This window comes from Pantherophis guttatus, chromosome 4 (genome assembly GCF_059756535.1).
Source record: "Pantherophis guttatus breed Tessera chromosome 4, ASM5975653v1, whole genome shotgun sequence".
NCBI classification, from domain to species: domain Eukaryota; kingdom Metazoa; phylum Chordata; class Lepidosauria; order Squamata; family Colubridae; genus Pantherophis; species Pantherophis guttatus.
Window position 1 is genome coordinate 148,708,418 of NC_142066.1, and position 25,864 is coordinate 148,734,281.

At 38.9% G+C, this 25,864-nt stretch overlaps 1 protein-coding gene across 1 annotated transcript; it reads right to left on the reverse strand.

The window, feature by feature from the left end:
- Positions 1-1,803: 1,803 nt before the first annotated feature.
- RNF32 (ring finger protein 32) lies at positions 1,804-25,864 on the reverse strand. Its single transcript, XM_034401733.3, has 9 exons — positions 25,712-25,864; positions 23,685-23,784; positions 22,854-23,139; positions 19,561-19,703; positions 18,233-18,265; positions 15,372-15,496; positions 12,896-13,004; positions 3,292-3,459; positions 1,804-2,083 (listed from the first exon to the last, which is right to left on the reverse strand). The coding sequence occupies exons 2-9, from the start codon at positions 23,706-23,708 to the stop codon at positions 1,844-1,846; spliced, it is 1,128 nt and encodes a 375-aa protein (XP_034257624.2). The 5' UTR covers positions 23,709-23,784; positions 25,712-25,864; the 3' UTR covers positions 1,804-1,843.

The window sequence follows — 25,864 nt, forward strand, 5'->3', positions numbered from 1 at the left end:
ACTAAAGTGGACGTGGGTTAATTCAGCAGTACAGATGAACTGGAACATTTGATTTAATTGGATGTAATGTGGTGACCCTCACCCTTTTTTATTCACACTTCTATACATTTGCCTGTTTAGTGTTGATTAAAGTATTTGACAAGACTTTTCTCTGTGACTTGATTCTAAGAAGTTTTATAATTGCATTTGGGGAGTATAAAGCTTGGAGTGTGCATCTTATTTGCATACTTAACAAAGTGTTAAGTAACAAAGCTTCCATGTCCCAATTCACAGGTATTCTATTTATATCGAAACAGTATTTTTCTTTGCTGATCTACAGTATTTGATAAAGTTCTTCAAAGAAACTTGGGTTAATGGTTTTGTAAAATATTAATCTTTTTGCATAAGTGAGGTCTCTAGGTACATTAACAATGTCCCTAAAAGCTTACCATTTCTAAAACTCTTCTGTTTAAATTAGAGATAGGTAATAATGTACAGTCACAAGATCATATGCATCTCTCTACCTAATTTCCCAAGTTTAATAAATACATTTTTTCTACCATCAACCTGGGCCTCAGGAAACAGTAATCTATCTCCTTTTGCTGACACAGAAGAATGTGGGGTGGGGAGGAGATACAAGAGTGTGCAGAGAAGCAGATACCAAAGAGAGAAAAGGGTTCTTAGGGGGGAAAATAGGCAATCCCATTCAGCTTCGGCTTCATTCACCAATGGCATGCAGCTTCTAACAGATTATCCTCAAACCCCTGATCAAAGAAAGCATATTGCCTATCTCAGGCATAAATGGACTGAACAAAACCCATGTGAGAACGGGGTACTCTTTGTTATTGAGACATTTTGTGAGGCGAGTTCTTCAGCTGTACTAATGCAATTTTTGCCTTAGCCTGAACAAGTATCAGGATTAGAATCTTGCAAGTATTGAGAAAAAAAAAAAAAAAAGCTGAACTCCAGGCAAAGCATCTCCACCCCAAATAAGTTAGTGGTTTCTTCAGTTAATTAATCCTACCCCCATCTTGAAATATGATCTCACTGTACTCCCATTAGAAAGGTCTACAAGAACTTTGAAAAAAGCCTTTCCTGATAGCCAGGAGAAGAGTCCTATTTTTCACTTCCAAAATCAGTTCGTTTGCCCATTACCAGCTGTGTTCTTTGGCTGTCGCACAGGATTAAGTGGAACACCTCTTCCTGCTTCCTAAAACAATGCATTAAAATATACAGTGAGCAAAGAGGCAGCAAAACAGTCAAGAACCTTATGTAAAAATCTCATCTCTGGCTCGTAGAGACGTACTACATCTATAGCTACAAATATCCAGTTGAAGAACATTGGTCACCCAAAAATGATTTCCCATCAGGAAACTAGCCAGAATTACAAACCTTTGCAAAGCATTATACAATGCATCAATTATTCTTTCTGTTGTCTTTGGTGAATAGGTACCTACAGAGTCCTTGTTTTAGTTGATAGAAGCCTACCAAACTGAGAAGGGAATATTAGACGTTCATCTTAGCTTAAACTTTTATGAAGAAATGTTTTCTTGTAGTTGGTTCTCCCAAGTTTCTCCAGGGATTTGGAGCTTTTCTCTCTTTCTGACAATCCATTGGCACCTGTGGGACTGCCCATGCATGCAAACGTTCAGTTGAAGTGACACAGAAAAGAACGAATCCCACCTGAATGGCTGGAATATCTCTAAGGATAGCACTCCCTAGGTTTTCACACATGTGCACCCACCAGAAAAAATTAATTTCTGTACTCCCTCTCGTGGAAATGCAATTAAAAAACTTTAGCTAAATTATTTCTACTAAGGTCTCTTACAAATATATTCATAATTTTATGTTAAATCGTTAAATGTTAGCTGAGAATTTTCTTCTGATAACAGGAACGGCATAAAGGACAGATAGGTCTTTCTCGTAAAGAAAACTCTTCAAATGCTTGAAGACAGGTACTATGGAACATGTGAGAACAGGAGAGCAGCGCTGTCTGACGGGGACATGACTGATAGCCATCCAGGGAAAGTCCATCCTGAAGTTGAGCTGGCTGCATGAGCGGCATAATGCAAATAGGACAATCGGCAATATCTTGTCGGAAAGCCTAAAACAAAAATGGTTGGGAAGGTCAGAGAATGCCGTGCGTGCAAAGCACCAAAGCTGCTTCTATGAATTTATTAAGTGTTTTATACTTTGGGATGATTAATTCTGGTTACAGTAATTCAAATGCTTCGTTTGTTCAAAAACTAAAAAGTATTTTATATACAAATACAGTTTTACAGATTACAACACGGGTGTCAAACTCAAGGGCCGGGAGCTGGAGCCGGCCCAGGAGGTGGTTAGATCTGGCCTGCAGGCCACCCTGGAAACAGCAAAGGACTGGCCCACGGTGCCTCTGCCAGCGAAAATGGAGCTGGGGCAGCCCTCCCTAGTTCCATTTTTGCTGGCAGAGGGCTGCAGGAAGCCATCGCAGCCAAAAATGGAGCTCGGGGGCCACCACAGGTGCCCCTGACATGAGTGACATCAAGCTGGCCACGCCCCCCCTGCCCACACCAACCCTGGCCCCCCAAGTCAAAGTACCCTGATACAGCCCTCAATGAAATCGAGTTTGACACCCCTGGTTTACAGTTTTAATTCTTGGCCATTAAAGTACTAAAGTTGAACAGCAAAGATAACATAGCGAAGTAAGGTAAAATCACATCTGTGTTGCTAAAGTTAAACTGGCGTATATGGCAAGAATCAACAACTGTCTTAGTTAACCAAACAAAATACCCAGCATTATATACAAATGTGATTTAACGGAAGGAATGGTAGACTTGAATCAATCTAACTCCAGATTCAGCCACAAACTTATGTTAGTGACCGTTTGTGGGTCCTCAGACCACAGACTTGTTGTAAGAGCAAAGTGGGCCCACACCATGTATATACAGTAATGTACAGGTAGTCCTTGCTTACCAAAATGCTCATTCAGCAATTGTTCAAAGTTAGTATGGTGCTAGTCTTACAATCAGTCTCGGAAATTGTGCCCATAACTATCTCTGTATCTTTATCAGAATTGGGAGTTTGGCAACCGATGCACATTTATGTTGGTTGCAGCATCTCATGGACACATGATCATGGTTTGTAACCTCCACAGCCCCTTCCAACAAACAAAGCCCAGTGAAGAAGCTGGCAGGAAGTTGCAATTGTAGTCACATGACATTGTACTTAACAACCACGGCTAGAATTGACATAAGATGATGTGACAGTATAAGATAGTATTTCACTTGGTGCTCTCTGAGAGCTTGGTTATTTGCTTACTCAGAAACCAACCTGAATCTGAATTTTTTCCCATTCAACTTCATGTATCTCTGGGCCCAACTTTTCCTCCAGTTGCTGAAATACTTCGTGACTTGCAGCTACAGTAGAATCTATCTCACAGAAGAATTCGTCAATACAAGTATCGTAGGATTTCAGTAATCGCTGGCAAATCTCAGTTAGCTGGAAGATGAGATAAACATTTTTACAATTAATGAGTTAAAAAAGGAGAGAGAGGGGGTCCGTGTAGCATTTTATCAAAATATATCACTTTTGTTTTATTTATTATTTATTAATTCAATTTGTATGCCGCCCCTCTCTGAAGACTCAGGGCGGCTCACAATGCATTTAAAATCATTATAAAAAACATTTAAGAATTAAAAACATTAAAAACATTAAAACTTATCCACACCATTCATGGCTGGATCTCGCCAGAGCGAGATCAACGGCCCCAGGTCTGCCGGAAAAGCCAGGTCTTCACCACTTTCCGGAAGGCCAATAGGATGGGGATGGTCCGGACCTCAGGAGGTAACTGGTTCCAGAGAGCTGGGGCAGCCACAGAGAAGGCCCTCCCCCGCGGGCCCGCCAGCCAGCATTGTTTAGCTGACGGGACCTGGAGGAGACCAACTCTGTGGGATCTTACTGGTCGTTGGGAGTTATGTGGTAGAAGGCGGTCTCGAAGATACCCTGGCCCTGAGCCATGTAGGGTATCATTTTAAAGATTTTTTTGTGGCTCAAGTGAAACAAGTCTAATAAGAATCCTATCTCTTTGTGTACCTGTGTTTGCATATGCATGGGGTGGATGCATGCGTGTGGGAGAGAGTCAACAAGCAAAACAGCTTGCTGAAGCCAAACTCTCCCAAAATTATTTACTGCAACTGCTGTTAGAGATTGTAAAGCAAGCCACTGGAAAACTGCATAGCAATTGCTTTCATTTCTGCATCAAACCCAGGGGAACAATAGTACAATGAAACAAATAACCCTTTTTGAAGTTCTAAATTAAGTATCGAATTAAGTTGTATTAATATCTTAACAAGTGGAGCTCTGCAACAGATTATAATTCATCCTTTTTTACTCTAAATATCCCTCTCATTTCTTGGTTAGTGAAGGGCACATTTGGGGTACTTGATACAGGCTGCTTTAATACTCATTTCTCCATTTTATTCTTTCCCCCCAAATATCTTCAGGCCTATTGATCTGGCTCACTATTACTTTGTCCTGCAGTCCTTGAGTTATGACCACAATTGATCTCAAAATTTCTGTTGCTAAGTGAGGTATTTGTTAAGTGAGTTTTGCCTCATTTTACGACCTTTCTTGCCACAGTTTTAAGTATTAGTAACATGGATTGTTAGGTTAATCTGGTTAACCCATTGACTTTGCTTATCAGGTTACAAAAGATGATTACATGATGCCAGGATACTGCAACCGACAGAAATTGATGGCTCAGTTGCCAAGCATCCAAATTTTGATCATGTGGCCATGAGGATACTGCAATGGCCGTAAGTGTGAAAAACGGTCATAAGTCACTTTTTTCAGTGCCATTGTAACTTCGAACAATCACTAAATGAACTGTTGTAAATTGAGGACAATCTTTTCCCATTCTACATTTGGATTTTGAGAGTGGACACAGAAATCAAGCTACATCATTTGCTTGATTCTGTGGCTCTATATTGATTCTATAGCAGATCTCATGTTGGGATAGTTTTAAAAATTATCAGCAAGAATATTGTAAACATCTAAACAAATGGTAGTTTCAGATTCCATCACAGTGAGAATAAAACTAACATAATTAACGAAACTCACTAAAACCTACTGTACTGATTTTGGTGGCTCCACTCTGAGAATTAAACCTAATTCAATCAGATATAATAGACTTTTCTTCATTTTGGATATTTATGTGATGCTCTCTCTTTCATTTCTGGTTATTCCATTGGACATTTCTTCCCCAGCTCTTGTCAATTTCTCCCTGCAAGCTAGGCCACACAAAGGCTGTTTCAAAATGCACTTTGTGGTGTTAAATTCTAAGCATATTTTCAATATTTGGAAATACTGTGGTTTTCATGTGTCTCCGGCATATTTTCTGTGTGCTAGATTAGCACATAAATACTGAATTGGGATTAAAATAAATAGATTGTTTTGGATTCCTAAATATCTTGCATGAGCCCAAAGATAATACCGGTCATACACTGTGCCCATCTATTCAGTTGGTTGATTCCTCCTCTTTGTCCTATAGGGTTGAATCCTTGGAGTACATGGAAATGAGACCTAAATCCGTAGCATGAAAAGAATGCCAACTCTCTCTTTTTTTTTGATCCATCAAATTATTCAAAATTATTACCAAGTATCTCAAAAGGAAGATCATTTTTAATTACCTGGTTTAAGATCAATCGTTTCACTTAAATGGTATAGATTACATGTAAACAGCAGAGCATGTACTATGCCGCTCTACAGATGCCATAAATGTTAAGTGCAGCTATAGGCGTTCTCGAAAAAAAGAATGCGTAGCATGTTACATAATTTAAATTTAGAGGTTGAACAACTTAAAAAGTCAACTTGAACAGGAATTTCTTTTAACGAGGACATTAAATCAGATTAATTACAATATCTCTGTAAGATAAATTGCTAGGATTTCTGCCATGTTGCTTTGTTTATTTCCATGTGGATAAACTAAAAATACTCATGACTAGGTCCACAAGTTTAGCTTAAGGTACACAAAATTGCCACGTTTATGGATGTTAGTAATTTTTAAAATTTATATATGGATTATATAAAATTCAGTATGAAGGAAAGGATGAAGTGTAGGGTTTTCAGGGTTGCCAAGATCAAGAATTCTCAAAGATGCATGCATTAGTCCAACTTCCCCCATATATTTTTTAAAAAAATAAAAATATGAAAAATTGATTTTACATTGAGTGTTGGATCATCCCAGTTATTCTACTATTTCTTATTTTCGCACAATTTTTTGCAAGGGATGCTAAAAATGGAATCCAGCATGCAAAGTATTTCACTGCAACTGACCTTTGGCCAGGGGTGAAATGTAAAATTTGTTACTACTGGTTCTGTGGGCGTGGCTTGGTGGTGGTGGTGGTAATGTGACTGGGTGGGCATGGCCAACTTTTTTTTTTAACTTTTCAAAGCATTTTTTCTAATGCTTTGAAAAGCCTCTGCCGATCAGGCAACTCAGCTGGGATCGTCAGAGACTTTTCAAAGCATTTTTTTTACCACCTCTTTGGCCAAGAGCTTGCAGAAAAAAATGCTTTGAAAAGCCTCCCAGCTGAGCCGCGCGATCATCAGAGGCTTTTTTTTTCCTTTTAAAAGCATTTTTTTCGTCGGAAGAAGTTGTAAAAAAAATGCTTTTAAAAGTTAAAAAAAAAAGCCTCTGATGATCGTGCAGCTCAGCTGGGCATGGTGGTGGTGGTGGTACGCAGGGATTTTTGCAACTGGTTCTGCGAACCACCCACCGCCATCGCTACCAGATCAGGCGATCCGGTCTGAACCGGGAGCATTTCACCCCTGCCTTTGACCCTTCCTTAGTCAGGGAACAAATGTATGCATGCAGACAAGCACATAAATATTCACTCATAGACAACTGCACACTGGAACCACCTGCAATAGTTTTTCTACTTGATACTGTGCAGTCTTGGTACTTCGGTTGCTTGTGCAGATGCTTTTATTACCCTTCTAGGTAACCTTAGTGTGCCCAGTTCAATCCTGAGCTACATGCATTTTCTTTTAGTGTAAACACATGATTGTGCAGCTTCAGCTATAAATTTTAAACCACAAACCAAATTAACCATATTATGGTTTAGTGCTGTGAGAATTGGGTCATTATGATGCTATTATCACCCAAGTAAAGTCTTGATTGGTTTTGATGTGTGTTGTACACATTGCATGCACTCAAAAAAAGGGATGCAGCTTCAATGCTGTCGTGCCCACTGTTTTGAAACCAGTAATTTGTTTCTGTACTAAATATTTTATTAGCATCCTTTTCAAATATCTGCACATTGTGTATTTATCAAGAATGAGCTGTACCATAGCCTCAATCTCCTCTTGTAACAAACTTGTTTCACTCAAAAAATATCTCAACCAATTGTTGTGAAGGGTATGTTTTTCTGATGTGGTAGTTATCTTAAGCCAGGGGTGTCAAACTTGTGTCATCATGGCAGTGTCATTTGATGTATCACGACTTTCCCATCACTAAACTGGGTGTGGCCAGCGCGTGACGCATCTGGCCTTTGGGCTGCGAGTTTGACAGCCCTGTCTTAAGCTCTTGATGGAAGCTGCGATATAAATGGAAGATTCTTATTCTGATCCAGGACTATCATAAAGATTTATTTAATTTGGAGCTTCCATACCAACCTTGGATGGGGTCCTGCACTTCATTCTTTTCAAGTTTTGCAACCCCATGTACTCTGTGATAAATTCTTCGGGAAAGTTTTGGTTTCTATTGGAACTGCAAGTAGTCCTGTAAAGTTGTTAAGTGAGTTTGCTCCATTTTACGACTTTCCTTGCGTCATTTGTTAAGCGAATCACTGCAGTTCTTAAATGAGTAACACAGCTGTTAAGTGAATCTGGCTTCCCCATTGAATTTGCTTGTCAGAAAGTAGCAAAATGGGATCACATGACTCCGGGACACTGCAACCATCATAAATGTGAGTCAATTATCAATCATCCAATTGTAAATCATGTGACCACGGGGATGCTGCAAAGGTCATAAGTGTGAAAAACAGTCATAAGTCACTTTTTTGCAGTGCCATTGTAACTTTGAATGGTTATTAAATGAACTGTTGTAAGTCGAGGACAACCTATATTTGGTATTAATATCCAACTCACTTGGATGGCATAAAGGCTGTGCAGCTTACCCTTTTCTAAAGCTATTTCTTCATCAGGGAAACACTGCAGAGTTCTTTCATGACTTTTATTGTTGTTTATCATTTCCGAGCACTACTGAATTATGTGTGTTCTGATATTGTATCTTGCAAAAGCAATAGGATGTCTGTGTTTAAAGTAGGGGAACTGGCTTTGCAGCATTCTCTTTTCCTTTTTTACTTTTTCAGGTGAGATAAAGAAATGAAGACATTTGCAGAAAGCAAAGTTGGAATAATCCTTAATTTTTTCTCTTCTGACTTGTTTTTTGTTTCTTTGCTTAAATTCTAGACATGGGTGTGTGTTGTATAGTTAAGAATAAGTACAACATGCTTTTTGTTTTAAAACTTGTATGTTTAAGACTCACATACACATAGTTTTCTACCTGCATGTTCCTCCCCACACATGTGAAGGAGAGGCAACAGACATTAAAACCATTTATTTTTTCTTTAAAAAAATAATTAACAAGTATAAAGAGAGCTTGCCATTTTAAAAGGGAGAAATTTTACTTTCCATGAAAATGTCTATTCTGAAACGATTCCCTATCCAAATTCAGTGCTTTCCTTTGTCACCTCTGTGCTTTTCAACATAAACCATATGACAGTGGAGGCATTCTAAATATTTTTAGCTGTATGTAAAGCACCATCAGTCACAGGTTTTAGGTGACGCCCAAGAACATGATTAAATAAAGATGCACACAAAAGCATCAAAATGAACTTTGTCTGCCAAGGGGAGCTGTTTTAAAGCAATCCATCTTGATGTCAGCAAATTGCTTACTAATGTGTTGACTTAAAAGTAAAATGAAAAGCCTGGAATTTACAGCGTATCAATGAATCAGTTGATAAGCTTTTACTAGTTTAATATCCTCTTAGCTTGCTGCCTGGAGCCACATCAAGTTAGCAACAGAATGTTTGCCATCTCTATGTGATAAAGGAAGTCAAATGGCTAAACAAACTCCTGGGCCATTATGTTGTTTGGTGAGATTTAAATTAAAAACTTTGGGTAAGAGTCACATGGTGAGGAAAGAGTGAGCAGTGCCATTTTATAAATAATATACCTTGTTTCAAGCAACAATAGCTGCCTTTTTTAGCTGCAGTGAAGATAATGGAATGCATTTGAAAAGATTTAATTATAGCAATAAATTTCTGGGCTCAATTAGATGACATATACAAGCACTGTTTATAGCTAACAATCAAAGAGGTTCGTTATCTAACCCAGGGAAATTCAGCAGCATTTCATTCTCTGTGGACGTTAGTGTTAAAAATTAGCATGGATTGCTTAGAATAACTTTTCATACTTCCTTTGATCTAAATTAGCAAGAGTTCTAACTGATTTATGTAATAAAGCAATTTAGTGATTAAACAATGATAACTCACACGACCTAACTTAGGAATTTATTTGTCCCAAAACTTGACCCTTGCTATGTATGTTCTTATCAATGAATACTTTTTTTTAAAAAAAAAGGAGAGGCAACCCTGAGTACTTTGTGCTGTCCTTTGAGAAAATAAACTTATATTTCAGAAACCTTGGAGGCTTTCTTACAATCTATAAACCAGATGGACCAATGCATGTTTACTCAAAATTGAATCACAATAAAATTAATGGCTTTTGCTCCCGAGATCAGCTCACATTGGTTGACTGTAACAATTAGAAACAAGTTGTTTTATCTAGAAAAAGCTACTAATGAGTTCCCACTTTAGGGAAGTGGTGGGTGCTGAGGCTTGGCAGCAATATATTTTTAGAAGCAGTTCCATTCTTTTGGAATAGCTTCCCAATGGATATCCAAATAGCTCCTATTATGACAGCCTTGCAAAAATAGCAAAACAGAACCTTTCCAGAGGATGTTTGGTTGCGTTATAAATGAATTTTGGAATTTAATTAGTATTCTACACTTCTTCATCAGCATACCTATCTTTTAACTGGGTGCACTAATTGTATATTGTTTATTTGGTATTTTATCTTGTAAACTGATGAAACTGCAATGGTCTACCAAAGCGACAAATAAATAAGGCAAAATTAGTAGAGACGGGTCTACTAACATGCAAATAGCAATGCCTCATCCAGCTAGATTTAGGCTTGACCGTCTGAAGACAATTAAAGAAATTGGTTCAAAAATGGACAGGAGTGACATTATTAACAGAGATGGTCTCTGAGACTGAGAAAGTAGGGTTTTTTTTCCCCCCTGCAGGCATGAAGAGAGGTAATAATAAACCTTATACATCTACCAAGCTGGAAGGAAGGCACACTTTGAGCTTTTTCCTTCCCTTTTTAGGACTCTTATTCATTTAAGGTTCTCTTCTCACGTGCATTTTATGCATTTGTTAGATTTCACTCTTCCTCCAGAAGCTCAAAGAGGCTTCCATTGGCATTTTCCCTTATTTACCATGGCCTTGCATAGGAGATTGGACTGAGTGTGTGTGAGACTGCCACAAGTCTTCCAGTGAGTTTCCACTGTAGAACATGAACCTGAACCTAGATCACCTTGGTTGTAGTGTGATACTTTAGCTCTCTACCTCACTCTAATGCATATGAGAAACCATATGCACTCAGTTTATGGAAGAAAATGAATTACAGGTAGTCCTCAATTAACAACCACAACTGAGGCCAGAATTTCCATTGTTGAGCAAGGGGATTGCTAAATGAGTTGTGCTGCATTTTATCCTTTTGCCATGGTTGTTAAGGAAATAGCTGCAGTTGTTAAGTGAATCACGTGGTTAAGTGAAACTGGCTTCCCCCATTGACTTTGCTTCTCAGAAGTTGGCTGGGAAGTGGTGATCGTGTGACCCTGGGACACTGCAACTATCAAAAACACATGCCGGTTGCCAAATTTTGGCAAGAGCCTTGGTAGTACAGTGGTCTAAGGCACCCTGTTATTAAGCTGGTTATTAAGACCAGCTGCCTGCAATTACTGCAGGTTCGAATCTCGCCAAGGCTCAAGGTTGACTCAGCCTTCCATCCTTTCAAAGGTAGGTGAAATGAGGACCCAGATTGTGGGGGCAATAAGCTGACTTTGTATAAATATACAAAAGTATGAAGGCTATTGCTTAACGCATTGTAAGCCGCCCTGAGTCTCCGGAGAAGGGCGGCATATAAATCAAATTTAAAAAATAAATAAATTTGATCCTATGACCATGACCAGTGGTCATCCATGCAAAGACTGGTTGTAAGTCACTTTTTCAGTGTGATAACTTTGAATGGTCAATAAATAAATGGTTTTAAGTTGAGAACTACAGTAGAACCTCTGGTCATGACCATAATTCATCCCATCGCCCCTCAGCTGTGGAGTCTGGTCAGGAAGGCAGAGGGCGGAGTCACACGCAACACCCACGAGGTCTTTCCCACCTCCTGCCGGGTTAAGAGTTTAAGAGTTTATTGGATTTCTATACCGCCCTTCTCCCAGGGGACTCAGGGCGGTGTACAGCCACATTAAAACACATGAATTTATAAAATTTAAAACCAATTAAAACTAATATATACGATTTGGCCCTCAATTAAAACACACATACACCCACTTAAAATTCATATTAGGCCAGTCCGGCTTGCTGATGTGTTAACGTGTTCTCCATCTTAAGGCGGCTGCGCTTGAGGGGCATAAGTAGCGCTCCCCCCAGCCAGGCTCGTGCACCAGGCAAGCTGACCCCCACAACTCACAGAAACAGCACTTTTCAATTCCTCAGAAGCTGCATTTTTGGGACATGGCAGGATTCTGAGGATCTTCCTCCTCTTCTGCACAGAGAGCTTATTACTGGCAGTGAGGGCTTACGGAGGGCGGAGGAACGCGCACCAGTTTCCTTTTCAAGGCAACTGGCTAATGAGCGCTGGGTGTGGGAGAAGAAAGAGAGAAAGCCTCTTGATTCCTGTGCATGTCTTTTCACTTTACACTAAGTTTAAATGTGTGTGTGTGTGATGGGGAGCGGAGCTCTTCCCGAGGGAATGTTTGATCGCCACCCAAGTATGTGTTCATGATCAGATTCAAAAATTTTTTGAATTTTTTTGTTGGAACCCGATTTGGTCGTGGTCAGAAGCATTCGTGATCCGAGGTTCTACTGTACTTGTATATACTTTCCTTAATATTTTCAAGCCTCTTATACAGGGGTGTCAAATTTGATTTCATTGAGGGCTGCATCAGGGTTGTGGTTGATCTTAGGGGGCCGGGTGGACATAGCTGGGGTGCCAATAGGTGGCCATGGCCAGGCTGATTGTGGCCAGCTTGATGTAGCTCACATCGGGGGTGCTTGTGACCCAGATGGGGCTGGGGGGAACCACTGTCTCCAGAGCATGCCCAGAATGCGGTGGTGGCCCCTCTCTGACTCCACAGCAGCCCTGCAGATCTAAGAATGGCTGGCACCAAGTTTCAGATCAATGCCTGGCCGACCTGGCCCAGGGCTGAGGCGCCAGGGTCAGTCCTTCACTGTTTCTAGGGCAGCCTCGCAGGCCAGATCTAACCCCATCTAACCCCCGGGCCTTGAGTTTGACACCCCTGCTCTAAAAGCTTAGTAGATCCTGTCGCTTTAATCTAAGCATGGGGTGGAGGAAGAAGGAAACTAGCCTTTCTTCTGGAGACACCTTCAACCATGCTATTTGTGGAACTACCATTTTGGGGTAGACCACTGCCAAACTGAAACATGCATGCTTAGATGTTTGGATCCAGATGTGAATCAAGTCAAGCCATTTTGTTTTGATTGAGGATTTGATCAGTACAGAACTTGACTTTTAGCATTGTAATATATTTTGAAATATGAAAATTTCCTACCTTTTCTTCGAAGAATTTTTTTCTTAATCTCACATCTTGGGGTGGTACTGTTTTTCTCAGATTTTTATACCACTTTCTAACAATATGTCCCCTCCAAAAAGCTTGAATTCTGCGGCATAAAAAAGAGTATTTGAATAACGTAACACAACGTAACGTAACGTAACGTAACGTAACGTAACGTTAACACTGAAACTAGAATGCAAATAGTTTCAAAACTAGAAGATTGTTTTTATGGCTGCTTCCACTTTTGGCAAGCAAGAATGAAGGAAAAAACATGATCTCTTCCAGCAGAGTTTGCCTCAAAGAGTAAGTTTTCAGTAAGTTTGCTCTGCACAATTGGTGCCATAGTGTATAATTTGGCCACTATCTAGCCGAGTACAAAATAGTCCTTGACTTACAATCACAACTGAGCTCCAAATTTCCATTGCTAAGCAAGATAGTTAAGTGAGTTTTGCTCCATTTTATGATCTTTCTTGCCACAGTTGTTACATGAATCACTGAAGTTATTAAGTTAGTCCCATGGTTAAATGAATCTGGATTTCCCATTGACCTTGCATGTAGAAGAAGGTTGTAAAAGATGATCATATGAATCTGGGACACTGCCACCATACATACATACATGCCAGTTGCCAAGCGTCTGAAGTTTGATCACATGACCATGGGAATCTGCAATGGCCATAAATCACTTTTCATAAATATGAAAACGGTCAGAATTCACTGTTTTCAGTGTCATAACTTTGAAAGGTAACTAAATGAATCATTGTAAATCAAGGACTGCCTGTATATTGGAAACATAGCAGTTCACCTGTTAGTAGAATAGATGACTCAATGCTGACGTACATATTTTATTTTATTTCAATCATTCTTTACACTAATTAAACATATCTACAGTTAAGTATTTCCGAGATATGTGAAAAAATACTGACGTGTTACTTGCCCTAGCCCAAATCACCTTGGAAAATAAGGTTTTTGTTGGTCACTAGTTTGAAAGTGGGTTCAGGACTGAATTTAATTTTTTATGTTTAATATAATGTTAGACTTGAAGTTGCACTGGGCAATCAAATACTGGTAATATAGAGTTTAGAAAAAAATTAGAGGTAAAGGCTCAAAAAAAAAAAAAAAAAAAGGAAAAAAAGAGGGGAGTCAACCTATTGTCCAAGGCACCTGAAGGTAGGACAAGAAGGAATGGATGGAAACTAATCAAGGAGAGATCCAACCTAGAACTAAGGACAAATTTCCTGACAGTTAGAACAATTAATCAGTTAAATGATTTGCCTCCAGAAGTTGTGGATGCTCCAACACTGGAGGTTTTTAAGAAGAGATTGGATAACCATTTGTCTCAAATGGTATAGGGCTGTGATGGCGAACCTATGGCACGCGTGCCACAGGTGGCACATGGAGCCATATCAGTGGGCATGCGAGCTTAGCTCCGGCGTGCATTTATGTGCCGGCCAGCTGATTTTCGGGCCTTTTGGGCCCACCGGAAGTCAGGAAAAAGGCTGTTTCTGTTTTTGGAAGGGGGAAGGCCATTTTTGCCCTCCTCAGCCTCCTAGAAAGGCTCTGGAGCCTGGAGAGAGCGAAAAACGGGCCTACCTTGCCATCGCATGACAAAAGTGGGGCAAGCGCAGGGAGGTTGCAGATGTATGCGCGGGGGGGGCGCATAGAATTATGGGTGTGGGCACGCGTGCGAGTGACCCCCCCACTCCCCCTACTTTTGGCACACGATGGCAAAAAGCCATCACTGGAATAGGGTTTCCTGCCTGAGCAGGGGGTTGGACTAGAGGACCTCCAAGGCCCCTTCCAACTCTGTTATTCTGTTATTTTGTTAAATGACAGGAGTGTTGACTTGGCAGAAGGAGGCCTTGCATTTCTTTGCCTCATCGGAAAAAATGGCTGATACAGTTATATGAGACCCTCCAAGCTGCAATGGAGGGAAAGTAGTGAATCTTAAAGATCGTATTTCATTCTTTAAAATCATACATTCAAAATGTATGTGGAATGATATAGTGATGTGCTGCTTATTTTGTGATATCGCAGGACTGGGAGCAGTTAAGCACTGCTAATAGAGCAAAGCTCCACAATCCACATACAACTTGTAAATATAAGGGGAAGAAGAAACATAATTTCCAGCAATTAAATAGTTTGAGTCCTGGGAAACTTATTTACTCCCTTACTCACCTCACCCCTTTTTAACCAAAGGCATGAACCACATGGTTCAGAGTATATCTAACAAAGCATTACATATAATGAGGCCAAAATATTATCTTACTCTCCAGTTCAAACTGAACATTTGCATGAAAGTATTACATTATGATATTCAAATGATTGGATGTGCTGATGAGAAACTTTTTTTAAAGCTTTAAAACCTAGCAGTCACTTACATTGTTTCATCACTATACAGTATTTTGTATGCATGTAAAAATTTCAACAGATCCTTTTTGGGGAATGAACTTTGTTATTTGCCAGTCATTCTTACCTCGTAGCACATTTTGTTTTAAAAAGGCGGGCTCCATCATGAATTACTCGTGTTTGATACTGGGTCTTTCTACACATTGGACAGCTCTTTTTAGCTGCAAATCTTTCGAAAGCTTTCAGGCATGCCTGGAAAAAATTAATATTGGTTCTAACTGTTTGAACTTAGTTTGCTCCTCTCCAAGATTTATGGAATATCAATGCAAAGTTATGTGTCCAGAGTTTGTAAGTTCAGGAAAGACAATAGCATCATGGAAGGCATCTTAGAGGTCATATAATACTATCCCATACTCGGTGCCCAAAGTGTCTCTTGTGGATGACCATCCAATCACTATTTGAAGAACACTAGCAAAGAAAAATTAAACATTTCCATGTGGCAACCTGTTCCACTGGCTGACTGTGTGTGTGTGTGCGTGCGTATGTGTGTATGAAGGGATGAACTTCACAAACAAGTGTGTTCATTTCTATGCTAAAAGGAAGACAGCAGGTTAACATTCTTGTTTAACTTTACATGCATAGATGCACAGAAGTTAGTTCAACACTAACAATTATGAAGCTATTCGGGGATATGATTATTTATTTTAGAAAATTTATATGGCCACCTATCTTACATATAAATTCTGGACAGATAACAGAAATTAATAAAAATAATATAATAAAGCATCTAAACAGAAAACCAAAAACTTCACAATTAAAACAATCATCATACAATAATCAAGGTACTTTATAACAAGCTTAGTTATGTAAATCATGCCTGTAGTATATGGGGCTCAGCTAGCAACCTTTCAGAAAATCAGAAGAATTGGGGCATCCACATTTCATATGGGGTGGCTGTTCCATAGGGCAGATGTCCCACATCTCCATCACCCCCGATTATATTCTTTTAATACGAGTATCCTTGAAACACACCGGTTGGATCTGGTGGCTGAGCAGAGGTCCGTGGTTCTGCAATTTATCTGGTCATGTGTCATAAATGACTTTAAAGGGATAAGCAACATGTCAAATTGCATCCAACAGCATCCAAACTGAACACCACAGTATACTGAATGGACATATAAGATGGATTTAAGCAAAAGTTCCTCCTAGCTAGAGCTGCCACCAGCTCTTCAAGCAAGAACTATGAGTTCAGGAGAACTCCCAAATTGTGCACCCACTTAGCTTGTGGAAATTGTTGAGAGTTAACAATGAAAAATCTCCAGATCCAAGAAAGCCCAAATCCCAAGCTACTCTATCTTGGTAGAGCTGAGTTACAGCCTCCAGTCCCTCCAGGCACTTGATAAGTATCTCGACACTATTACTTGTCCAGGCAGGGGTGGAGAACTATGACAATATACTGATATCCTGAGCCACTGGATATCCTTATCCAGTGTTTTCATGTAGATGTTAAATAAGAAGGGGAAAAAGGAAGAGAGGGGAGGGGGAGAGAAGAATCTTGAGAGATCTCACACAGAAGCTTCACACAGGAGCTAAAACTCCTTCTCCACATCAGCAATGAGACAAACCAGCCCTAGAGGAAGAAAAACTATTGCGAAAGAGCGCTCCCACTACTACTAAACTGATCGAGAAGGATATCATGATGATGGTATCAAAAGAAGATGCTAAGCGATCCAGGAGGATAAAGATGGATATATCCCCTGGATCTGGAATTTTGTGGCTAGGAGTCCAGAGGCCACAAACACAAGCACAACCTGTGCTGTCTTTGTATTGTAACCTGGCCTGAAACCTGATTGAAAAAGATCCATATAATCTGTATTCCCCAGAGCCCTTTGAAACTATTACCATATTTTCAATAACCTTCCCTGAAAGTAGAGATTGGACAAAGGTTATCCAACACTGCTACCTCACAGGAGGACTTGATCAATCAGGGAACATTTGAATCCAGAATCCAGATGACAACTAACCTAAGGATCTCTCTACTTCTCTGTACTAACAGGTGAAGCTCTTTCCAGATAACCAAACAACATTGTGGCTTAGTCACTTCTATAACACCTGCCCAGCCACATCAACCCAGAGTAGATCCAAGCAACTTTAGTATAATAGATGTTTAAGTCAGATTGACTCTCTGACCTAGCATTGACTGAAACAGCTAATATCCCCTTGATACCATTAAATGCATTGTGAATAGAGCCACTCTTAACTTTGCAAGCTGTTTATTCTGATTAATTATAAAATTACAAATATCAGTGCTAAATCTGGATACAAAATCTCTGTGGAGATTCTCAGTCATCCAGGTCATGGTTGTCACAAAGCTGCGTTTTCAAGAAGCTATTGGACTTTCTGGTTTTTCTTTGAAGACGTCAGAGCTGAAGAAGCTTCTTGGATGAGAAGCGAAACGTTTTCAAAGTCCAGTTGCCTCTTGAAAAAGCACCTTTGGGACATCTGGATACAAAAGCTTAATGTCCATCACTGTAACTGAACTTTTTGGGGGGATATTTATATAAAGTGATTATTTCTACTTTTGTTCTTTGAAATGCAGCCCTACATGTGAAAGGATGCACTCCCACCCAAGAGACAGACTGCCAAACATTCCCAACATGCTTCTAGGCCTCATCGACATTACCAGCCAAAGAGTTGATTGACATATCAGGTATTCTTTGTGATCTGTGATTATTTTTAATTTATCTAATGAACCATTTTTCTCTGAGTTTTGCAGGCTTGTTTCCTATGCAATCATACTGTTTGAGATAAAATATAGTCTCAAAAAAATATCCTAAAATTACATTTTTAATTACACAATTAAAAGCAACAACAGATTTATTCTTACACATAAAAATTCAAATTATAATTAGTTCCATAATGTGCAATTTAGAAGACTGACAGGATACATATTTGTCATTAATTCGTAAAGAGGTATGGTTTACTTACTCTGTGAAATACATGAGAACAAGAGAGCAATACCTGTCAGAAAAAATAAAACCCTTTTGAGATTTCAATTTATCCAAGAATCCCCTCCATTCTTACTATTATTACCAAATGCACAATAAAAAGTAGCTTTCATTGCAGAAAGAACATATTAGTATTAATTACATTATCTATATTCTTATTACATTTTGTATGTAAGCACTGCATGATTTCCTCCCATTGATTGTTAAAATGCTTTGGGAAAAGACACAAACTGGCAGCCTAAAAGCCAAGGGCATAAGGTGAATCAAGAGTTCCTGAATACTAGCAGCAGTGGGTTTCAATTTTGTTCGCTACCAGTTTGCTCATGGGCGCGGGTGATACTTCTGAGCATGTGCAGAGACATCCGGGTAGGTGGGCGGAGCCTCCTTCTGCCACTGCTACTGGTTCGCCCGATCTGGAGTGAACCAGTAGCCACCCACTACTAAAGACTAGGAATATCTGAGACCACCTTCTTCCTAGAACAGATGAACCTTGAAGTCCTTGTCTCCAACAGCTACACAAAATAATCTTTAAAAAGTGGAAAGAAGGCTGCTGATTATTTGCTTTTTAAAGAAGAGAAATTATGTCATATTCATGGTAAAGGAAAGTCTAAGGTTCTCTGAACATCAGCAACTCGCATAACAAACTACCCTCTCTCCAACTCCATATGACTAAAACACAAGTTAATTTATTTCATTTTTCCCAACCATAATTTTTTTGTGTGTTTCACCAGATTCCAGGACTATGAGATGCTTTGGATTCAATCTGGAATTTTGTGGCTTTGGTGAGGAAACTGGAAACTGACTGGAAACAGCAGTAGTTGCTTTAATGTCTGACAGAGAGGTGCTACATAGGTGCCCTTATACACCTGAAAACATCTCTTCAAAGTTGAAAATTGCAGCATTTCCAGTTCTACCAGATATACAGGGGGTCCCCAACTTACATTCGTAATTGAGTGTACAATTATGGTTGTAAGTCATGATGGTTAAGTGGGTCAACACATGAATATACTTGAAATTACCTTTATTGCAGCAATTGAGTGGTGAGATTACTAAATGAACACTATGGTTGTTAAGCAAACATGACGAAACCGATTGCTCGCTATAAGTTTCACCAGAACCAGAAGTGAATGCTAATTCTATTAAAAATGTTGTAAATGGCGGGCACATGACTGGAGAAGCTATCAAGATGTGGTGAAATGATTGGAGTGGAGGAGGGTTCTTGCCCATCTTGGAACTGGTTGTTAAGCAGCCAGTCGTAAATTGAGGTCTATCGCTATTCGATAATATTAAAAGAGGCAGATAAAATACCTGTGGCTGAAGGGCAAATTCTTCTTTGCATATAGCACAGGGTTGAACAGAATCTCCTTGCTTTATGGATCGTTGCTTCACATATTCCCAATCGTCTAGAGTTAGTGGCATGGCAGGAAGCTCCACCAATCCAAATTTCTGAGCTGCAGGTAAAGTCCAGCAAATGAAATTGACTTTTAATTTATTTCAGTATAGAATCTTCTGTGTTGCAATGCATATTTAATATTTCTACGGAAACATAAGCATTTTTATGGCTACTAATGTTCTTTGGGGATAAACTTGAATTAATACTTTCTAGCTCATATTAATTATAAATCTAAATGTCATTAAGTTCAATGAAAGTAACTTAATAACAATAATTTCATTAATTACAGCCTTTGGGGATGGTTTATTATGGAAAGAATGAAACCTGATGTGAGTATTCTTAAGGGCAATTATTTATTTGTTTGTTTGTTTTTTCTTGTAAATAATTGTCAAGAATCATTGCTGACAGTAAAAGAACTAGCCATATCTAGAACATATACAAATGCACAGTAACATTCGTATTTCATACATGCATAGCATATTAACATAACCTTCTATTTCATCAACAGTGAAATCCTCTGCATATTTGCTTAGAAAGACATTTCGTAGTGTAAAATGGATACTCCCAGGTACGAATGCACAATACGCTGTACAGAATTGGAACTAAATTTACTTAGGCTCCCCCTTGTTCAAGTAAGCAGACGTGCCATATGACAGAGGAATTTGACAGGTATGTCACATTTTTCTCAGGCAACCAAGACTTCTGGATTAAACACTGGGGTTTCTATCCGAAAGAATGTTTGCAGGGCTGAGCGATAATGAGCAAAACCCAAAACAAACAAATTAAACAGGCCACCCTAATATCTTATTTCCTAGATTTCAAACCCTATTTTGTTACTTAATTTTTTTATTTGCCTACTTCAGCATGGAAACTACTTCATAATATAGTATTTTTTAAGACAAATACTAATTTGGTCATTTTAATTTTCCCAGAAACCAAGAGTTTATCTATCTGAATAGATGTGATTTAGATTTAAAATAATCACTCAATGAACAAGTAGTTTTATTATAAAAATAGTTAAACAAAGCACTTTTTAAAGCATGTTCATAAATCTTTCTTAAGATTGAGCAGATTTTAATAGTTCTTAATTGTTCTGCAATGATGTATTCCAACAAGGCAAAGCTGGGAAATCTGTGAATATTTGAATGTGGTTGAACTACAATTCCCAGCAGCTCCATCTTGTTCTCTTCAGTGCATATCAAATATTCTAGTTTGTAAGACATAGGCGAACAGTTAAATTATCAAATTAATATATCCATGTGCATTAGCACACATATACTTTCTACATCTGCCTAACTATTTATATGACTGCAGAGCTGGGCTTTCAAATCTTGAAACAGAAACACACTGCTTTTTAAAAGAAGAATGGATGGGAGGCAAAACAGGAGGCAGAAGGAGATAATTTATTTATTAAATTTATATGCCACCCAGCTCACTATCAAGCAACCCTGAGAGTCTTAAAATGTTATAAAACAACAATATAAAACAATTAAACCATTAGAAATGTTAAGCATTAAAATTAAAACTTTAAAATTAACAACAACAAAAAAAAAAAAACCAGGATAAAAATGGACCATTACACAAATGGGATAGAGATGGGATTCTAATATTCTAACCAAGTCCAGTGTGGGATGCCCTCATGAGGGCCCAAGCCAGGTGGCAGAGACAGGTTTTCAGGCCCCTCTGGAAGGCCAAGAGGGTGGGGGCAGATGTCATCTCAAGGGGCATGTTGTTCCAAAGGGCAGGAGCCATGGCAGAAAAGGCTCATCTCCTGGACCCTGCCTGCCGAAATTGTTTGGTGGACCCAGCGTGCCTCTTCTGAGTGAGTGGCAGGCCAATCACGTTGGGATGAGATGGTAGCCCTGACCATGCCATAAAGTGTTGGATAACTCAATTCATTTCTTTTTGTGTTTCTTTGCCTTCAAACCAATCTTGACTCCTAGATTAACAAGTTCCTGTAGTTGTTTTTTTTAATTTTTTTTTTTGCATAAATGTTTTGCCCTTGCCTTCTTCCAAGGCTGAGAGAGGGGGTATTGGCCCAAAGGGGGTGGGGTAATCTTAAGCAGATGGCTTTTTGTCTAAGGAAGGATGGTAATATATCCTCTTCTAGTTTCTATCCATCAAACTAGCTTCCAAGAGATCTTTACTAGTGATTTTAAAGGATGAAAACTCTTGTAAACAAAAATTTAAAAAGTGTAAAAGTAGCAGCTCGGTAGTTCTTCCTAGTTATTAGTCAGACCATGTAATGTTATTATCTCATGACAGTATAATATGTTGCCGCTGCACCTCTTGTTTCCCCAGGCAGGAAGCTTATGCATCCATCTCCTTTATTATAATAATATAATACAGTAAGTCTCTTGTTTCTTGATTTGAAGCTGGGTGTTTAGCTACAGGCATTATTCATGGATTTGCCCCCAAATCATTACAAAAACAACAACTTGTAAATTTTTGAGCAAAGGGTAGTTAAAGGTGAAGGGTTTTTTTTTAATAAAAAAACTATGCCCAGCCTAGTAAATTAATTTTTCTTTTTTTGTAAAAGCACCAGTTGCTCAAATACGTATCCCAATTATAGTAGAAGGCAACTCTAGATGGTGCTAATGTAGTTTCACTGTGTGGTAGGCTCGCTTCTTTCTGTATGAAGACTTTCCTTCCTAATGGTAAAAATATTTGTGCTGGCACTACAGTAAAATATTTTGCTATTGATCACAGTGAAAATGTGATATCAATGACACAGTCAGCAGCAGTGTCTGTAACGTTAATGATGTTAATGTTATTTTTTCTAATCATTTAAAATCAGTTAGTGATTCTTTACCAGTTCACACATGTGTCCTCATCCAAAATAAGTTATACTGAATTGCTTTTATATAATGCTCACGGATAGAAATACTCTGAATCCAAAATGTTTAGGTAAAGAAGAAATACAGTAATTGCTGTTTTTTCCCACTGCTTGTAACTTTCCAAGAAATATTTATCTGCTGCAAATGGAAGCTGAAAAGGAAAGCAGAGAAAACTGCTTGTAAGAACAAGCAGCTCTTCAAACAAATTGTGATGCTATTGTGCCATATGGAAAAAAGTATCTATTTATTATAATATAAATAATTATTTACTTATTTATTAAATGTATATGCCACCAAATCCTTCCATACCCAAGAGGCATTAAACATTTATTAAAATCAAACAAGAACAGACTGGAAAATTAAGGTTTTACCTAAAGTTAGAGGTTGAGGACTTGGATCAAGAACATATTCTTTTTCTGGATCTTCGTTTTGTGGGTTATTCTGGTTGTTTGGCTGTTTGTTGGTTTTTTTTAATCCAGTATCTATAACTGCTCTGATTTTCTCTTTGTTCACAGGTCTGTATTTATTTATCTTACTCCATGTCTTTGATTTTAAAGGATCTGCTAATGAAAGATTTTGCAGTTGAAGATCATGTAAAATATGATCTTGTAATGCCACAGCAGTAAGTGCTACAGACTCTGGTTTGTAGGAACTCCCCTAAAATAAAGTTTCATAATTATTTTTTATAAATTACTGTTATATATGAATGATATGTACAGCACATGAAACAACAAAAGAAATTCAGCCTTTAGCCAATGATTTTTTTAGCCTGACAGAACCTTTATGCCCATACAACTCCCATGTTTGAAGTCTTACTAATATACAATTACCACAATATGAAACATAAGATTGATATTTGACACATCCCACTTCAACTTATATAAAGGCAAAAAGAAATCTTTGATTTATCATTTATATTAAATAAAATAGCAGCAATTTTAAACTTTTAATTACCGAACCCATAATTATTGTGTGCAATAAACTCATTATGAACTATAAAAGTTTGACATGCCTAAACATATTTTGTTTCAGCGTAATTAAAAATAAAACCTAAGGCTACTTCTCCCTTCCAAAGCAACTGCACATTAAAACAATTATAGCAGTAGATAATATTTTATATGCATTAAATCGGCCTATTTATAAAGCTTTTATTTTCAAAGCTCTTTCTTAGCATGTGTTTTACAATGAGAAGATCCGTGCACCTTGAAATATTTCTTTTGCATCATGGAACAGGAGGCAGTGGTAATTCTTTATCTCCAATATACAAAGAGGTCCTGTGTGCACTACCAAATTAGTACAACCCTAAAAACAAGCAAACAAAAAAAAAAACACCAAATAAAAACACTGAATATTGTAAACTGCATGGCAATTAAAATATTTGGTTGGTGGTTTGCAAATGGTCCTTGACTTACAGCCACAATTGATCCACCAATTTCTATTGCTAAGCAAGGCAGTTGTTAAGAAGCTTTGCCCCATTTTAAGACCTTTTTTTGCCACAGTTGTTAAGAGAATCATGTGGCAATTGAGTCTGGTTTCCTCCATTGTCTTTGCTTGTTGGAAGCTGGCTGAGGTCACAAATGATGATCACAATGACCCCGGAACAGTACAACTGTGATAAATACACACCAATTGCCAAGGGGTCGAATTTTGCTCATATGACCATGGATATGCTGCAATAGTCCTAAGTGTGAAAATCGGTCGTAAGTCACTTTTTTCAGTGCTGTTGTAAATTGGAATGGTCTCTGAACAAATGATTGTAAACTGAAGACTATCTGCAAACAGTTTTACATTCAATCTGATAACAGTCTCCAAATAAATGGTTGCAAGTTGAGGACTACCTATATCAGGTATGAAATTCAGCCGGTTCTATCCGGCTTGGGTGAACCAGTAGCGGCAGCTGTGGGAGGCTCTGCCCACCTGTGCAGACATCATGGCGTTGCTTTTTTGCGACAATTTAAGTCTCTGAGCATGCACGGATGATGGCGCATGCACATTTGCAAACCGGTACGGAAGGTAAGTGAATTTCACCCCTGACCTATATCTTATACTTTGACATATGTTCTTAGTGGCCTATTACTGTAGTGTAGAAGTTCTTGTGAGAGAGGTCCAATTCTGAGTTTATACTTGCTATTGATTTGGACAAAAAAAGTACAGATAGTCCTCGACTTACAACAGTTCATTTAGTGACCATTCAAAGTTACTACATCACTGAAAAAAGTGACTTATGATCATTTTTCACACTTATGACCATTGCAGCATCCCAGTGGTGGGTTGCCCCTGGTTCGCACCGGTTCTATAAAACCGGTAGTAAAACCGGCAGGAGGCTCTGCACACTGACCCCGATGTCATCAAAACGCTTCTGCACATGCGCAGCACCTTCTGTGCTTGTGCAGGAGAGCCCTGCTGCGAACCAGTAGTAAAGGTAAATAGAACCCACCCCTGTAGCATCCCCATGGTTATGTGATCAAAATTCAGATAGTTGGCAACTGACTTACATTTATGACGGTTGCAGTGTCCTGGGGTTATGGAATCACCTTTTGTGACCTTCTGACAAAGTCAGAAAGTCAGGTTCACTTAACAAACATGTAATTAACTTAACAACCACTTTGATTTACTTAACAATTGTGTTAAGAAAGGTCATAAAATGGGGCAAAACTCAGTTAACAAATGTCTCACTTAGCAACATAAATTTTGGGCTCAATTGTGGTCGTAAGTCAAGGACTATCTGTATAAGGAAACAGGCTTTTCTTTATTAGAGATACTGTGATTTGTCACAGTCAGCCAGATGTTTAGACTGGATTTGACCTTTTTTGCAGGTCTACTGAGTCCTTCCCAAGGACCTGGGAATTCAAACATTGGGGACTGCAATTCCAATACCAACCATTGTTGGTGGAGAATTTGAAGAACATGAAGGCATCCAGTTGCCCCCAATATTTACTACCTTGGATATGAAAACTCCCCAATCCCACCCAAAAGGAGGGGTGGTGGGATATGAAAACTCCCCAATGCCACCCCTGAAGGCATCATGCCCACTTTAAGATGTATGGACTTCCAACTCCCAAAATTGCCCTGCTGAGGAATTCTGGGAGTTGAAGTCCACGCATCCCAAAATGACCAAAGTTTGAAAAAAAAACAAAAACCCACCCCTATATAATAGGTATCCCTTGCGTTTCTTTCGCTTTCTTCGCGTCCCCTCCCTCCCCACTGCCCCCAAAGCACTTGCCGCCACCTCAGGCGCTTCGGGAGCTAATATTATTCCGAAGGCGTCCTTCTCTCCCTTCAGGAACCAGAAACACTCGGTTCCCTTCGCTGCAGATTAGACGCCTTCTTTCCCTTTTGCTGCTGCTGCTGCTGCTGCTGCTGCTGCCAGGCTCGAGCGCTC

Coding starts and splice junctions, on each gene's coding strand:
- RNF32 (XM_034401733.3), bottom strand. CDS start 23,708: ATGATGCAAAAGAAATATTTCAAG. Junction 18,266..19,560: donor AATTTGCCCTTCAGCCACAG/GTATTTTATCTG, acceptor TTTTTCTGACAG/GTATTGCTCTCTTGTTCTCA. Junction 3,460..12,895: donor AAAAATTCTTCGAAGAAAAG/GTAGGAAATTTT, acceptor CTCATCTTCCAG/CTAACTGAGATTTGCCAGCG.